We start from the raw sequence: 17085 nt of genomic DNA on the forward strand, positions 1-17085 counted from the left end.
TGTCTAGAAAGAGCTGAGTATCACTCAAAGTCCTTTTAAATCTGCCTAATTGGTGCTTATTATGCTTGATTGCTGATCCTTGACATCCACAGGTGTTTTCAATACCTGATCGAAAAACACTTGAATGAATCTCTGTTCTTGAGAGTGGTAGTCTTTAAGGGATTGAATAATTGTGTCAATGAAGAAATCACAAAAAAAAAAAAACATTTAATACTGTATTACAAAAACAATTGAAGTCATTTCAGTTGCATTTGGTTCTCATTCTGAACACAATTACAAATGTACACTAAATTCCCTAAAACCCTTTTACAGCATTGGGGGTTGAATAATTTTGAACACAACTGTATATTTACTATGCTATTATTCATTTACCCTATTTGAATTCCTCTTTCTGTGGCCTCTTTTAACCATCGAACACCAAGGCACTGTAATATATGAATCTGGAAAACAATTTTTTTTCCTAATAATTCCAAAGGATCAATGACGACATCTTCTTCACTGAACGGCCTAGAACATATGAAATATATTAGGTACAAGTCTCGTGAGTGACCGCTGCAATGTACAATATAAAGGAGCTGAGTATCACTCAAAGTCCTTTTAAATCTGCATATTGCACTTTGAATGCACCTTTGTAATGTGAATTACTGTATTAAAAAATCCAATAAAAATTATTGAAACTGAAATATATTAGGTACAGTACATTAACCGATCATTTCCCCTCTTCATAAAGGTCAACAGATTACTGTTAACCACCTCAGCTCCCCTAGCTTAAACCCTCTTAATGACCAGACCACTTTTTACAATTCTGCACTACACTAATTTCACGGTTTATTGCTGGGTCATACAACTTACCACCCAAATGAATTATACCTCCTTTTCTTCTCAATAATAGAGCTTTCATTTGGTGGTATTTCATTGCTGCTGACATTTTTACTTTTTTTTTTATATTAATCGAAATTGACCGAAATTTTTGCAAAAAAATGAAATTTTTCACTTTCAGTTGTAAAATGTTTCAAATAAAACTACATTTCTATATAATTTTTTCTCTAAATTTATTGTTCTACATGTCTTTGATAAAAAAATGCAATAAGCGTATATTTATTGGTTTGCGCAAAAGTTATAGTGTTTACAAACTATAGTACAAAAATGTGAATTTCCGCATTTTGAAGCAGCTCTGACTTTCTGAGCACCTGTCATGTTTCCTGAGTTTCTACAATGCCCAGACAGTAGATACACCCAACAAATGACCCCATTTTGGAAAGTAGGCACCCTAAGGTATTCGCTGATGGGCATAGTGAGTTCATGGAAGTTTTTATTTTTTGTCACAAGTTAGCGGAAAATGATTGTAAGAAAAAAAAAGATAAGTCTCATATTCCACTAACTCGTGACAAAAAATAAAATTTTACATAAAATGCCAGGGCAGTATAAATATCCCACATGTGACCCCATTTTGGAAAGAAGACACCCCAAGGTATTCCGTGAGAACCTGGTATGGAAGGAGCTTTGGCTAGATGACGCCTACCAGGCACTCTGGTGGTATGTGATTCGACACTCTCCCTGGATGGCTGAGCACGACAGACCCGAGGGTGAGGATTATGATGGCCCTGGCCTGTTGTTTGAGGCCTTCGCAGAACCGGAGTTCGGAGATGCTGGAGGGTCCCGGTTCTGGGATATCTATGACTACAGAGAGGCTATGCATGATTGGGCTACAGCGAGAGAGGTGAGACAAGACCTGGCATCTCTAGTGACAAAGGAGTGGGAGCTGGAGCAGGACTACCAATACTTCTTCAGCTCAATTCGGTCCCAATATACACTGCCAGAGAGCTGGGTGGCAGTCCCAGACCTACAACCCTACAGCTGGGAAGACCCGACTGAAGTATCCCCTGCTTCAGTGCCAGCTACAGAGGTAGGGGTCCTCATAGACTGGTCCTGTGAGGAACCACAACAGGCAGGTGGAGACGGGACCGAGGGGTCTCCACCGGGATGCTGGGATGCTGGCCCAGACTCTCAGCAGCAGCCGGAGTTGCCAGGTGTGGACGCAGGTGATCCTGACTCGCAAATGTTGAGGGACCTCACAGACTGGTCCTGGGAGGACCCACAGATGGCAGGTGGAGATGGGACTGAGGTCTCTCTACTGGCCTTACAGGGATGCTGGGCCGCCTGCCCAGATCTCCAGCGGCAGTGCATATCACAGGGAGAGGAGACAACCGGTCTCTCTCCCCAGCGGCAACCTGAGTTCCAGGGGGAGGAGATGCGGGGTCCCTCTGCCTTACAGCAACCAGAGTCCTGGGGAGGAGAGGCAACCGGCCTCACCTTCCACCAGCAGCCGGAGATACCAGGAAAAGGGGAACACAAGCCCTTCTGCATAGGAGCAGATGAGACCGCAGGCTCAGTGCCAGTCCTACAGGGATGCTGGACAGTCGGTCCAGATCCCCATCCATCTCCGCAGGGATACCAGGAGGAGGAGGTAAGCGAGCCCTCCCCTTCCCAGCTACTTCCCAACAGAGTTCTGGGGGCAGGAGATGAGCCTGTGCTACCCACTGATTTCTTCCCAGCGGAAGACCTGGCATCAGGGCAGAGCGCAGTCGGCCTCTGCCCTCCTCTATCCTCTTCTCCAGAGCCGGACATCCCACAGGCTACCCCAGCGGAAGTGCTGGCATCTGGGCAGAGTGCAGTCGGCCTCTGCCCTCCCCTATCCTCTTCTCCAGAGCCGGACTCCCCACCGGCTACCCCAGCGGAAGAGCTGGCATTTGGGCAGAGCGCAGTCGGCCTCTGCCCTCCCCTACCCTCTTCTTCAGAGCCGGACTTTCCACAGGCTACCCCCACGGAAGAGCTGGCATCTGGGCAGAGTGCAGTCGGCCTCTGCCCACCAAGTACCTACAGCTCCAAGCTGGAGAACCACAAGGCAGCAAGGAGTCGCAGATGCCCACTCAACAGCTGGGGACATACAGAACAGAGCCAGGCCCCAAAATTCAACAGGTCCAGTATGGGGTTGTGGTTGGACTGCCAGACTAACTCAGGTACTGACCGTGAGGTCAGGTATCTGGTTAGTCTTCCCTGGAAGGGGGAGATATGTGACGAAACCAACCTCGCCACAGTGTTTTGGAGGGGGTTGGTTGCCAGCCTCCTGCCTCAGGATTATGGCCCATACTAACTTTAAAGAAGACAGGCCGGCCGCACAGCTTAAATCTGTCTTTGGAATTGTATTTTGTTATGTGAGGGTACCCAGATGGCTAGTTTAATTGTATTCGTGTGGTCTGAGTGCCATTCGCCTAATGATATGCACTCAGACTTGAGCTATCTGGGAATATGTTAAATGTCTGTGGTTGCTGGGAGGGTGTGACATTGTGTGTTAAATGGTGATGTCTGTCCTGTTGTCTCCACATGTGTATTGGCGATCTCCCCTTTGTCCTGAGAGATAATTGGATTATTCCTCGGTTGTCTCTGGGGCAGAGAGGAAGAAACCATGATGCATTGTGGGGATGTGTTGTATCTATTCGGTGTGTCGTAGTCTCCATTCTGGTCCCCTGGGGGCGTGGCCACCAGATGGGGACCTGCATAAATACGGGCGGGTAGCCCTCAATAAAGTGTTCCTGTTTTATCCTTCATCATGTTGAGACTGGTGTTTGGATAACTAATAAAAACTGGAGGATTGCTATACGCTGAAGATTTGCTATACTCCTCTGGCATAACTACTAGCTCTTGTAAGAGCTGTTCCTGCTCTCTGGCTGTAGGAGAGGTTCACCCACTGGAGCCTGGAGCCTTGTCGTAGGTCCAGCGTGGGTGGAGGATGGTGAGACCCCAACCAAGCTGCGGCGGTTTGTGGGGTCTGCAGGGCGTACGGTGTCAAGTGGAGTGCTTGGAGTCCTCTGAAAGCACTAGGAGCATCTATCGACGGAAGTACCCGGTCGGGGTGCTAGGAGTTCCCATTCCTCATCCGACTGGGTCAGAAGCCTGTAGGCCTCTTCAGAAGAATACCCCTTACTTGCCATTTGGTCAACTAAATTTAGGGGGTATTCCCTGAGAATACCCAAGAAAAACAGCAAGCCTGTCTTACAAATGGGAGGCTAGCGAAGTAGAGGAAGCCGCTGCAATTGATAAAAAATATCAAAACTTATTTTTTTATCGCCGCAGCGCTTGTGAAGTGATTGTGCAGTGTAAAAAAAAAAAATTGTCACTGCGGCAGGGCGGGCGTGGGTGAACGCACGTGTGGGCGACCGATCAGGCCTGATCGGGCAAATACTGCGTTTTGGGTGGAGGGAAAACTAAGGTGACACTAATACTATTATAGATCTGACTGTGATCAGTTCTGATCACTTACAGATACTATAAAAGTACCAATGCTGATCAGCGAATCAGTGACTGCGGTGCGGTGGGCTGGGCGCTAACCGATGCTAACTACCTACCAAAGGGGCCTAAACTAACCTAAAACCTAACCGTCAATACTGGTGAAAAAAAAAGTGACAGTTTACACTGATCACTTTTTTCCCTTTCACTAGTGATTGACAGGGGCGATCAAGGGGTTCATTGGGGTGCTGGGGGTGATCTGGGGCTAAGTGTAGTGTTTGGTGTGTACTCACAGTGATGTGTGCTCCTCTGCTGGGACCAACCGACGAAAATGAACCAGCAGAGGAGCACAGAAGCCATTTAACACCTTATATAAATATAAGGATTCTGATTCGATTTTTTAAAAGTCACCAACCTGCCAGCAATGATCATTGGCTGGCAGGCTGGTGACGAACTTCTGATGTAACGATTCCCGGCCCACACTGCGCATGTGCGGGCCGGCTCTGCTCGAAATCTCTCGTCTCACGAGAGGACGCATCGGCGCGTCCAGGAGGAACAACAGGCCCGCCGCCAGGACGCAATCCTGCGTGCGGCGGTCCTGAGGAGGTTATTTGCCTTCATCTATAAGCCAATTTTTTTCCTTTGTTCTGCTGCATGTTACCTTACTGACACATGTCCTACAAAGGACCACAATATCAGCAACATAAGAAGATAAACTAGGTTTTAGGCTACTTTCACACTAGCGTTTAAGTTTTCCAGTATTGAGTCTCGTCATAGGGTCTCAATACCGGAAAAAAACGCTTCAGTTTTGTTCCCATTCATTGTCAATGGGGACAAATCTGAACTGAACAGAACGTAATGCGCCGAAAATGCATTCCGTTCCGTTTAGTTGCATTCCAAGACCAGAGAGCAAACTGCAACATGTTGTAGTTTGCTTTCCGTCCTGGGATGCGGAACAAGACGGATCCGTCATGACCCCCAATGCAAGTCAATTGGGACACAATAGAAAACGGATCCGTCCTCCATTAACTCTTAATGGAGTTCATAATGGATTTGTCTTGGCTATGTTAAAGATAATACAACTGGATCCATTCATGACGGATGCAGACGGTTGTATTATCAGCAACGGAAGCATTTTTGCTGAGCCCTGCCGGATCCAGCAAAAACACTAGTGTAAAAGTAGCTTAACTCATATGCATAGTATTTAATTGCAAGTATAATCTAGTAATTCATGTCTCATGATTTAAAGGACATCTGTCGGCAGATTTGAACCTATGAAACTGGCTGACCAGTTGCATGTGTGCCTGGCAGCTGAAGACATCTGTGTTGGTCCCATGTTTATATGTGCCTACAGAAAAATGAAGTTTTAATATATGCAAATGAGCCCCTAGGAGCAATGTAGTGTGGAGAATATTTGGAGGCTCAGCTCTGTCTACAACTGCCATGCCCTCTGCACTTTAATTGACAGGACCAAGCAGTGTAAATGTGATCACACCTGGCCCTGTCAATCACAGTGCAGAGGGCGTGGCAGTTGCAGAGAAGGCAGAGCCTCTAGGAGTAATGACAATGCACCCGTTTCTCCTATAGATTCATTTGCATATATTAAAACATAATTTTTCTCAGTAATGCAGGCACATATGAACATGGGAACAACACAGATGCCTTCAGCTGCCAAGCACACATGTAACAGGTCAGCCAGTTTCATATGTACAAATTGCTAACGAAAGCCCTGTAACCACTTCAGCCCCGCTAGGTGAAACCCCCTTCATGACCAGAGCACTTTTTACACTTCGGCACTACACTACTTTCACCGTTTATCTCTCGGTCATGCAACTTACCACCCAAATGAATTTTACCTCCTTTTCTTCTCACTAATAGAGCTTTCATTTGGTGGTATTTTATTGCTGCTGACATTTTTACTTTTTTTGTTATTAATCAAAATGTAACGATTTTTTTGCAAAAAAATGACATTTTTCACTTTCAGCTGTAAAATTTTGCAAAAAAAACGACATCCATATATAAATTTTTCGCCAAATTTATTGTTCTACATGTCTTTGATAAAAAAAAAATGTTTGGGCAAAAAAAAAAAATGGTTTGGGTAAAAGTTATAGCATTTACAAACTATGGTACAAAAATGTGAATTTCCGCTTTTTGAAACAGCTCTGACTTTCTGAGCACCTGTCATGTTTCCTGAGGTTCTACAATGCCCAAACAGTAGAAAAACCCCACAAATGACCCCATTTCGGAAAGTAGACACCCTAAGGTATTCGCTGATGGGCATAGTGAGTTCATAGAACTTTTTATTTTTTGTCACAAGTTAGCGGAAAATGATGATGATTTTTTTTTTTTTTTCTTACAAAGTCTCATATTCCACTAACTTGCGACAAAAAATAAAAAATTCTAGGAACTCACCATGCCCCTCACGGAATACCTTGGGGTGTCTTCTTTCCAAAATGGGGTCACTTGTGGGGTAGTTATACTGCCCTGGCAATTTAGGGGCCCAAATGTGTGAGAAGAACTTTGCAATCAAAATGTGTAAAAAATGACCGGTGAAATCCAAAAGGTGCACTTTGGAATATGCGCCCCTTTGCCCACCTTGGCAGCAAAAAAGTGTGACACATCTGGTATCGCCGTACTCAGGAGAAGTTGGGGAATGTGTTTTGGGGTGTCATTTTACATATACCCATGCTGGGTGAGAAAAATGTCTTGGTCAAATGCCAACTTTGTATAAAAAAAATGGGAAAAGTTGTCTTTTGCCAAGATATTTCTCTCATCCAGCATGGTTATATGTAAAATGACACCCCAAAACACATTCCCCAACTTCTCCTGAGTACGGCGATACCAGATGTGTCACACTTTTTTGCTGCCAAGGTGGGCAAAGGGGCGCATATTCCAAAGTGCACCTTTCGTATTTTGCAGGCCATTTTTTACACATTTTGATTGCAAGGTACTTCTCACACATTTGGGCCCCTAAATTGCCAGGGCAGTATAACTACGCCACAAGTGACCCCATTTTGGAAAGAAGACACCCCAAGGTATTCCGTGAGGGGCATGGCGAGTTCCTAGAATTTTTTATTTTTTGTCACAAGTTAGCGGAAAATGATGATTTTTTTTTTTTTTCTCTTTTTTTCTTACAAAGTCTCATATTCCACTAACTTGCGACAAAAAATAAAAAATTCTAGGAACTCGCCATGCCCCTCACGGAATACCTTGGGGTGTCTTCTTTCCAAAATGGGGTCACTTGTGGCGTAGTTATACTGCCCTGGCAATTTAGGGGCCCATATGTGTGAGAAGTACTTTGCAATCAAAATCTGTAAAAAATGACCGGTGAAATCCGAAAGGTGCACTTTGGAATATGTGCCCCTTTGCCCACCTTGGCATCAAAAAAGTGTCACACATCTGGTATCGCCGTACTCAGGAGAAGTTGGGGAATGTGATTTGGGGTGTCATTTTACATATACCCATGCTGGGTGAGAGAAATATCTTGGCAAAAGACAACTTTTCCCATTTTTTTATACAAAGTTGGCATTTGACCAAGATATTTTTCTCACCCAGCATGGGTATATGTAAAATGACACCCCAAAACACATTGCCCAACTTCTCCTGAGTACGGCGATACCAGATGTGTCACACTTTTTTGCTGCCAAGGTGGGCAAAGGGGCACATATTCCAAAGTGCACCTTTCGGATTTTGCAGGGCATTTTTTACACATTTTGATTGCAAAGTTCTTCTCACACATTTGGGCCCCTAAATTGCCAGGGCAGTATAACTACGCCACAAGTGACCCCATTTTGGAAAGAAGACACCCCAAGGTATTCCGTGAGGGGCATGGCGAGTTCCTAGAATTTTTTATTTTTTGTCGCAAGTTAGTGGAATATGAGACTTTGTAAGGAAAAAAGAAAAAAAAAGAAAAATCATCATTTTCCGCTAAATTGTGACAAAAAATAAAAAATTCTAGGAACTCGCCGTGCCCCCCACGGAATACCTTGGGGTGTCTTCTTTCCAAAATGGGGTCACTTGTGGCGTAGTTATACTGCCCTGGCAATTTAGGGGCCCAAATGTGTAAGAAGTACCTTGCAATCAAAATGTGTAAAAAATGGCCTGCGAAATCCGAAAGGTGCCCCTTTGCCCACCTTGGCTGCAAAAAAGTGTCACACATGTGGTATCGCCGTACTCAGGAGAAGTTGGGCAATGTGTTTTGGGGGGTCATTTTACATATACCCATGCTGGGTGAGAGAAATATCTTGGCAAAAGACAACTTTTCCCATTTTTTTATACAAAGTTGGCATTTGACCAAGATATTTCTCTCACCCAGCATGGGTATATGTAAAATGACACCCCAAAACACATTGCCCAACTTCTCCTGAGTACGGCGATACCAGATGTGTGACACTTTTTTGCAGCCTAGATGCGCAAAGGGGCCCAAATTCCTTTTAGGAGGGCATTTTTAGACATTTGGATCCCAGACTTCTTCTCACACTTTCGGGCCCCTAAAAAGCCAGGGCAGTATAAATACCCCACATGTGACCCCACTTTGGAAAGAAGACACCCCAAGGTATTCAATGAGGGGCATGGCGAGTTCCTAGAATTTTATTTTTTTTGCATAAGTTAGCGGATATTGGTTTTTTTTTGTTTTTTTCTCACAAAGTCTCACTTTCCGCTAACTTAGGACAAAAATTTCAATCTTTCATGGACTCAATATGCCCCTCACGGAATACCTTGGGATGTCTTCTTTCCGAAATGGGGTCACATGTGGGGTATTTATACTGCCCTGGCTTTTTAGGGGCCCTAAAGCGTGAGAAGAAGTCTGGAATATAAATGTCTAAAAATGTTTACGCATTTGGATTCCGTGAGGGGTATGGTGCGTCCATGTGAGATTTTATTTTTTGACACAAGTTAGTGGAATATGAGACTTTGTAAGAAAAAACAAAAACAAAAACAAACAAAAAATTTCCGCTAACTTGTGCCAAAAAAAATGTCTGAATGGAGCCTTACCAGGGGGGGGGGTGATCAATGACAGGGGGGTGATCAATGACAGGGGGGTGATCACCCATATAGACTCCCTGATCACCCCCCTGTCATTGGTCACCCCCCCTGTAAGGCTCCATTCAGACATCCGCATGATTTTTTACGGATACATGGATACATGGATCGGATCCACAGAACGCATGCGGACGTCTGAATGGAGCCTTACAGGGGGGTTATTAATGACAGGGGGTGATCAGGGTAATCAGGGTGATCACCCCCCTGTCACTGATCACCCCCCCTGTAAGGCTCCATTCAGACATCCGCATGATTTTTTACGGATCCATGGATACATGGATCGGATCCACAGAACGCATGCGGACGTCTGAATGGAGCCTTACAGGGGGGTTATCAATGACAGGGGGTGATCAGGGTAATCAGGGTGATCACCCCCCTGTCACTGATCACCCCCCCTGTAAGGCTCCATTCAGAAATCCGCATGATTTTTTACGGATCCATGGATACATGGATCGGATCCACAGAACGCATGCGGACGTCTGAATGGAGCCTTACAGGGGGGTGATCAGGGTAATCAGGGTGATCACCCCCCTGTCACTGATCACCCCCCCTGTAAGGCTCCATTCAGACATCCGCATGATTTTTTACGGATCCATGGATACATGTATCGGATCCACAGAACGCATGCGGACGTCTGAATGGAGCCTTACAGGGGGGTTATCAATGACAGGGGTGATCAGGGTAATCAGGGTGATCACCCCCCTGTCACTGATCACCCCCCCTGTAAGGCTCCATTCAGACGTCCGCATGATTTTTTACGGATCCATGGATACATGGATCGGATCCACAAAACGCTTGCGGACGTCTGAATGGAGCCTTACAGGGGGGTTATCAATGACAGGGGATGATCAGGGTGATCACCCCCCTGTCACTGATCACCCCCCCTGTAAGGCTCCATTCAGACATCCGCATGATTTTTTACGGATCCATGGATACATGGATCGGATCCACAGAACGCATGCGGACGTCTGAATGGAGCCTTACAGGGGGGTTATCAATGACAGGGGGTGATCAGGGTAATCAGGGTGATCACCCCCCTGTCACTGATCACCCCCCCTGTAAGGCTCCATTCAGACGTCCGCATGATTTTTACGGATCCATGGATACATGGATCGGATCCGTAAAAATCATGCGGACGTCTGAATGGAGCCTTACAGGGGGGTGATCAATGACAGGGGGGTGATCAATGACAGGGGGTGATCAGGGAGTGTATATAGGTGATCACCCGCCTGTCATTGATCACCCCCCTGTAAGGCTCCATTCAGACGTCCGTATGCTTTTTGCGGATCCGATCCATGTATCCGTGGATCCGTAAAAATCATACGGACGTCTGAACGGAGCCTGACAGGGGGGTGATCAATGACAGGGCGGTGATCAATGACAGGGGGGTGATCAGGGAGTTTATATGGGGTGATCATGGGTGATCAGGGGTTTATAAGGGGTTAATAAGTGACGGGGGGGGGGTGTAGTGTAGTGTAGTGTTTGGTGGGACTGTACTGACCTACCTGAGTCCTCTGGTGGTCGATCCTAACAAAAGGGACCACCAGAGGACCAGGTAGGAGGTATATTAGACGCTGTTATGAAAACAGCGTCTAATATACCTGTTAGGGGTTAAAAAATTCGGATCTCCAGCCTGCCAGCGAACGATCGCCGCTGGCAGGCTGGAGATCCACTCGCTTACCTTCCGTTCCTGTGAGCGCGCGCGCCTGTGCGCGCGCGTTCACAGGAAATCTCGCGTCTCGCGAGAAGACGCGTATATGCGTCCAGGAGGAATAAAGCAACCACCTCCCGGACGCATATGTGCGTACAGCGGTCGGGAGGTGGTTAAAGGGGTTTTCCGGGAATTTAGAGAATGAAAATACTTAAATATTACTTTATTATAAATATGTTCCCAAATACGTTTCGTTAGTTAGAAAGGCTTGATTTGTCTTGGGAGCAATCATTAGGAGAAATGAAATGGCCACTGTCCTATTTGTGGACACAGAACATGTCCTCATCACACAGCAAGGACAAGTTACTTCGCAGCACTGAGATAAAGAGCTTCCTCATCCTCCTCTCTACTCTGCCTGTGAGGGATTATGATCCTAAATATAGATAAGATCTACAGCTGAATATCTGTAGAAATTGAGTTCTTGAGGACGCATGTGAAAAACGCATGCAATCCGGATACAATCCATAGAAACAGATAAAAAAAAAAACGCACATACTGAACGCACTGGCAGAAAAAACTGTGAAATTGTGTGCAAAACCATAACTTTTTTCCCCTGAACAGATCCTGACACAATCCGTATCACTTGTGTAAAAGAAGTCTCATATGGGTGTTATTATGTACCAGTTTACCTTCCACAGCTGGAGTAAGGGGTAATGTTTATCATAATAATGGCTTCCTCTACCCCTTCAGAATCCAGAAGTTCTGTCTGTTCCTCCAGTTTCATACAATAAGCTAGGGACTGGAGCCAGATGTGTGCGGATCCTAAATGAACAGCCTCAACTGGATCCCAAAATGGATCACTGTCACGATCCAATGTCATGTTGCCTTCCAGGAATTTCTGGTACAGTTCTTCCATCAGAAACTTTCTGTTAATGAACTTGGATTTTGACCATATCCATACCTTAAACCATAGAAAAAAACATTTAATGTTTTTTGATTTTTTTGTGTGAAGTTATAGCAACAAAAAACACTTTTCACAAGCTTAGTGATCTACACAAACTCCACTGAAGTGATGGGAATATTTCTCGTAATCCTTGGTTTACTCTTGCAGCCATATTGCACGTTCATGACAGAATTCACAAATTTCTTGTGTAATATGATCTTAGTATTAGTTGTTACTCTTTGTTATAAAAAAAGGCTCTCTTCTGTCACATATCTGCATACCAAATGTTTTTGTCTTTCTTTGACTTGACAGCAGCTGTCTGGCATTTTTTTGCATGTTTGATTACTATCTACTAATTTTCCATGTCGATGATGTATGGTAGGAATTAAAATTTTTGTAAAGATTTCTGTTATTCTCCATTTTCCCAAACATATTAGGGCGTTTATAGATGATGCTGCAATCAGGGTTGTCAACTGTCCAGAAATTTCTGGACAGTCCGTACAACTAGGCAACTTTTTTCCTGTGTCCATGAAAAAAAATAGAAGTGTCTGTGATTTTTTGAGGCTGGTGGTACTTGAGTAGATTATTTTGGTGGTAGTTATTTTCATTTTACAGCTCACAGTAAGTACTGGTAATGAGTTTGTTACACCCCCGAGTGGTGTTGCTACTCCTACACCCTGCTACTGTCCTTAATGGTCTAACATAAAGTAATCAATGCATTATGTTCCACATCCTCTCCATAATGTGCATCTATAATAAAGTTTGCAACTGTTTATAACATGTAATGTGCCTGGCTCACCAGCAGGTGGCAGCAAATATGAACTGTACTTGGATAGAATGGAACTTTCTATTCCATTCTAACCACCCTCTGGAGGGAATTGGATACTTCCTGCAGGAAGGGTGGGAACCAGTTAGTTCCAGTTTAGGTCTACCCTAGACAGGGGAAGGGTGTACAGTGGCACGTCTCTGCTGGACGTTCCCATGCCAGCCAGAGCACCCTAAGCTCTGCTGGCCATGGAGTCAAAAGCCTAAAGCCTCAAAAGCCAGGACATTAGTTTCTCGGCTGAAAATTAGCCAGACTACAGAGAAGAAGTGCAGTATCCAGAAGAAGCTGAGTTATACAGTCAGCCTGTCAGTACAGCAGGGTCAGAGAGTCAGGAATACAGCGCTCATCCACGTATTGCGCCAGAGTCACAGATGTGGCTAGGACAAGCCCGACATAAACTGTGCAATAAGTAAGATGATCCAGCTTCTGGTAAAACTATATCCTTTATTTTATGCAGTAAAATCCATACAGTGCAAGACCAGTGCAAAATCGACGCTTTTCGGATCACAAGTTAACGATCCCTACTTATGATGTATCCTTATCATGAGTAAGGATCGTTAACTTGGGATCCGAAACGCGTCGATTTTGCACTTGTCTTGCACTTTTTGCACAGCAGAGTCAGAGAGAAATGGAGACATAGTAGTGTTGAGTTTGCCTGTCAGTTTCATGCTAAAGCCTGCTGGAACCAAGAGAAAGCCTGTAAAACGTTTTGGAGAAACGTTTATTCAAATAAAGATGCCACTGAACTTCATCTCAAGGTTTGGACTCAAGTTATTTCTTCAAATCCCTCAAATATTTCCCCCTATTTATTGCTTTGGAGCCAAAGCCTGGGGTACAGCGGTATCCAGGTAGGAGCACCGTGACACACATAAAGAGACATTTTAGGCCGCACTCTACCACTCGGCATTCCTACACCTGGGACGCGACATATAGAGGACCCTGGGGTGCGGCAGCCCATTGCAATTGGCATCACAAACAGGATTTACCTTTGTGTCTTTATACTACTAGGCCTATAGATTTACAGAGAACCCCCTAAAAATGACTTTACTACGTTTATTGTGGAGCAACAGGTGCAGGATTGTGCACACCAGCAACTGAGGGGTTAATCCGCCATCTTTGCCAGTGATGGCGTATGTTCTTCTTATAACACAAGAGCAGGAAAACAGGGAACTGCCCACCCCAAGTGCGGGAAGCAAAGACTCCACCCCTAAAACTCCTCCTCCCTTACCAGTTTGCAGTAGCCAAGAGGAAGACAAGAAGGAGTATCCTCTGCGGCCTAACTGGGGAGAGATGGTATGAGGCGATGAACCGGAAGTGCAAACCCTGGAAAAAATGAGACTCTCCCAAGTGCACCGGAACCCAGCAAGAGCACTGGAGATATCCTCTGCACGGGCTGGTGCTTTGGAGGCGGCTGGAGCGTCTACTCTGCCGCCCAGGAAGAGCAGTTCTTTTTCCCAGCTGAACCCTATGGCTCCCCCAGAGGTGAAAGCCCACGCCCAGACGATGTGGGATTACAAAAAAGCCATTAAAGACTGGGTAATTGAAGTCCTGGACCGGCCAGGGGATCCGAAACTGCAGAGACACCAGGGCACCGTCTTATGGTTTTTCGGTGGAATGTGGCAGTTGATTCTTGGCAGACGACGAGGAACTGTTTGTGGGCCTCAGGTCAGTAAAGCATCCCTATGTGCCCCAGGCCCACCATAGCCTCTACGTGGGGGACCACGTTGAATATGCCCGCATGAGTTCTCTCAAAGGACCGTCTGCCACCGGGGTCACCTTGCTGTCCAAGCCCCTTGTCCCTATGCCAGTCGCTGAGAGATGGCAGGAGGATCCAGCAGCCGCAGACCACGTGTGCTGCCTCCAAGAGACTGCAGAGGGAGTGCTCTGATTTCAAGGTAAGCCCCAGCCGGAGCCATTAATCCTGGGTTTACCACCGCCATCAGTTTCCAGCTGGGTTACCTGACGACCACCACCTTCTCTTACAACCTGACGGTGGTTAATTACCTGCTGCCCTGGAAAATGGCATCCGCTGCAGCAAGAGCTTCATGGGCCCTGTCACCACCCCTGTAGGTTTTCTTACCGCAGCCTTTGCAGCCGGAGATCCTAAGTTCACCTACCCCGGCAGGAGGTTCCGGTCCTGTTAAGCAACAGATTGCCGCAGCCATAGCCAGTGTGACCACCCGGTCAGTACCAGAAACTGACTAGAGGTCAGTGGAGCTCCACCACCGCAGCCAGCTTGGCATACAAGAGGCAGGACCACCCCTGATGAGCTTCAGCAGCTCCAGCAGTGAAGAGGACTTCAGGTACCTCCTCTAAGGAGCTCCTCCATGGAATAGAAACATCCATTGGATAATGGGAGCCACATCATTGACAGTTTTTTGAAGGGTGAGGACTTGTTGGCCATTCTGTTTGCTTTGGTCATAAAGGTGACCTGCCTCAGCCAGTCACTGGTCATAGAGGTGACGTGCCTCAGCCAGTCACTGGTCGTAGAGGTGACCTGCCTCAGCCAGTCACTGGCCTTTTTTTTTTTATTCACAAAAAAAGATCTCCCTAGAAAACCTCTTTATTTACTAGGAGGAAAGTTGTACAGTTCCATACAGTGACAAAGCAATTTCAGTGTAACTTTCTAGTGAAGGCCACTGATTTTAGCAAACTGTCAAGTACATATATTGGTATATTTGGTAGTTTTAGATAACGTACGGCCAGCACTGATATATTCATGATATGCACAGTAACAGAGGGAAACCTATCAATCATTGGCTGGCGGGTGGGGAGAGCACACCTATAATGAATACATTGGCCTCCTTGATGCAGTGTTGGTCACTCGCTGCACAGTGTATAAATTTTCTACTGCACAAATGCAGATATGTGAGACCCTGCTGAAATCAGCATTCCTGTCACTACACCATGCCGCCCTCGGAGAGGACAGTATCAGACCTGACAGGTTCCTTTTCATTTTTGATTCGTTTTTGACAGGGCTTTTTTTCTCAGAGAAAAGGTGGTGGAACTTACCCCCACCCTCCCCTCCCCTGACCACGCCCCTACCCACCCCTAGGACCGCCCCCCTAAAACCGCCCCTTTAGAGAACAGGGATGCAAGTAAAATTTGGGTGGGCTATAAAAGTCCAGCCCAGCAAAGAAACCCCCCAGATGGGGATGGCACTGTTAATGGGGGATCTGGGGATGGCACTGTTATGGGGTGGAGGATCTGGGGATGGCACTGTAATGGGGTAATTGTGGATGGAATCCACAGATCCCCCATCCTATAACAGTGCCATCCACAGACCCCCCCATCCTATAATAGTGCCATCCACAGACCCCCCCATCCTATAATAGTGCCATCCACAGACCCCCCCACCCCTTAACAGTGTCATCCACAGACCCCCCATTGCTGCTCCAGTACAGTTATAAAATGTGTAATTCAATTAATAATGATTCATGCTGCCCCCTCTGTAGTATAACATTCAATATATCCTACTCACAGGGCTACTGTTATATCGTAATGCAGGCCGGCCGGGCAGACGAGCAGCAGCGTGACTGACTGACGTCACGTGCCTGCACCGCCTGCTTCACTCATAAAGTAGGCCGGGCAGGCACATGACGTCAGTCACGCTGCCGCTCGTCTGCCCGGCCAGCCCGCATTACGATATAACAGTAGCCCTGTGAGTAGGATATACTACAGAGGGGGCAGCATGAATCATTATTAATTGAATTACACATTTTATAACTGTACTGGAGCGGCGGGGCCAGAGCACAGTGAATGCATCGGTCCCCAGCTCCTCCTCCCAGTCCCTCCCCGCTGATACATCGCAGCCTGCCATGCTGAAGCATGGCAGGCTGCGATGTCAAAAGGTGGCGGAACGCCGTTCCGGTGCGTTCCGCCATAAAAAAATCCCTGTTTTTTAATAATTAAACCTTATTATAGTTGGTTTCTACTTTAGCTCCTTTATGACTCGACCAGTGTTACCTGTTGAGTGCTGTTATTGATCACCTTCACCATTATTTCTTTTTGAAGATCATGACCTCTAGAATCAGTCAACGCTAAATTTTTCACCTTTAGTTCAAATATAAGGTCCTGTTCAGAGATTAAAAACACATGATCAGTAGAACTGCATTCCACTAGTAGTAAAACAGTTTATTTTCTAGATGACCACTTGCTAATAACTGATAACCAGCAGGAATTCATGAACGGTCATGCCTAACCAACACGTGTGGTTTCTATGGGGAATACAAATCTAGCAACTGGTTGTGCAGTTGATGTGATACAGTATATCTAGATTTTTCATAGGCATTAGATACTGTACCACACAGCAGCCTTGTACTGAAGATACAGATG

The 17085-nt window shown here is 45.9% G+C and overlaps 1 protein-coding gene across 1 annotated transcript in view; it reads right to left on the minus strand.

The window, feature by feature from the left end:
• The window catches only part of LOC122935437 (kinesin-like protein KIF28P), a 213268-nt gene that overhangs the window by 14055 nt on the left and 182128 nt on the right, over positions 1–17085 (minus strand). The window contains exons 15-17 of the mRNA XM_044291204.1: positions 16717–16824; positions 11671–11942; positions 373–507 (exon numbers count right to left, since the gene is read on the minus strand). Of these exons, the coding sequence (XP_044147139.1) occupies positions 373–507; positions 11671–11942; positions 16717–16824 (515 nt within the window). The remainder of the gene's footprint in view (positions 1–372; positions 508–11670; positions 11943–16716; positions 16825–17085) is intronic.

Source organism: Bufo gargarizans, chromosome 4 (assembly GCF_014858855.1).
Source record: "Bufo gargarizans isolate SCDJY-AF-19 chromosome 4, ASM1485885v1, whole genome shotgun sequence".
NCBI classification, from domain to species: Eukaryota; Metazoa; Chordata; class Amphibia; order Anura; family Bufonidae; genus Bufo; species Bufo gargarizans.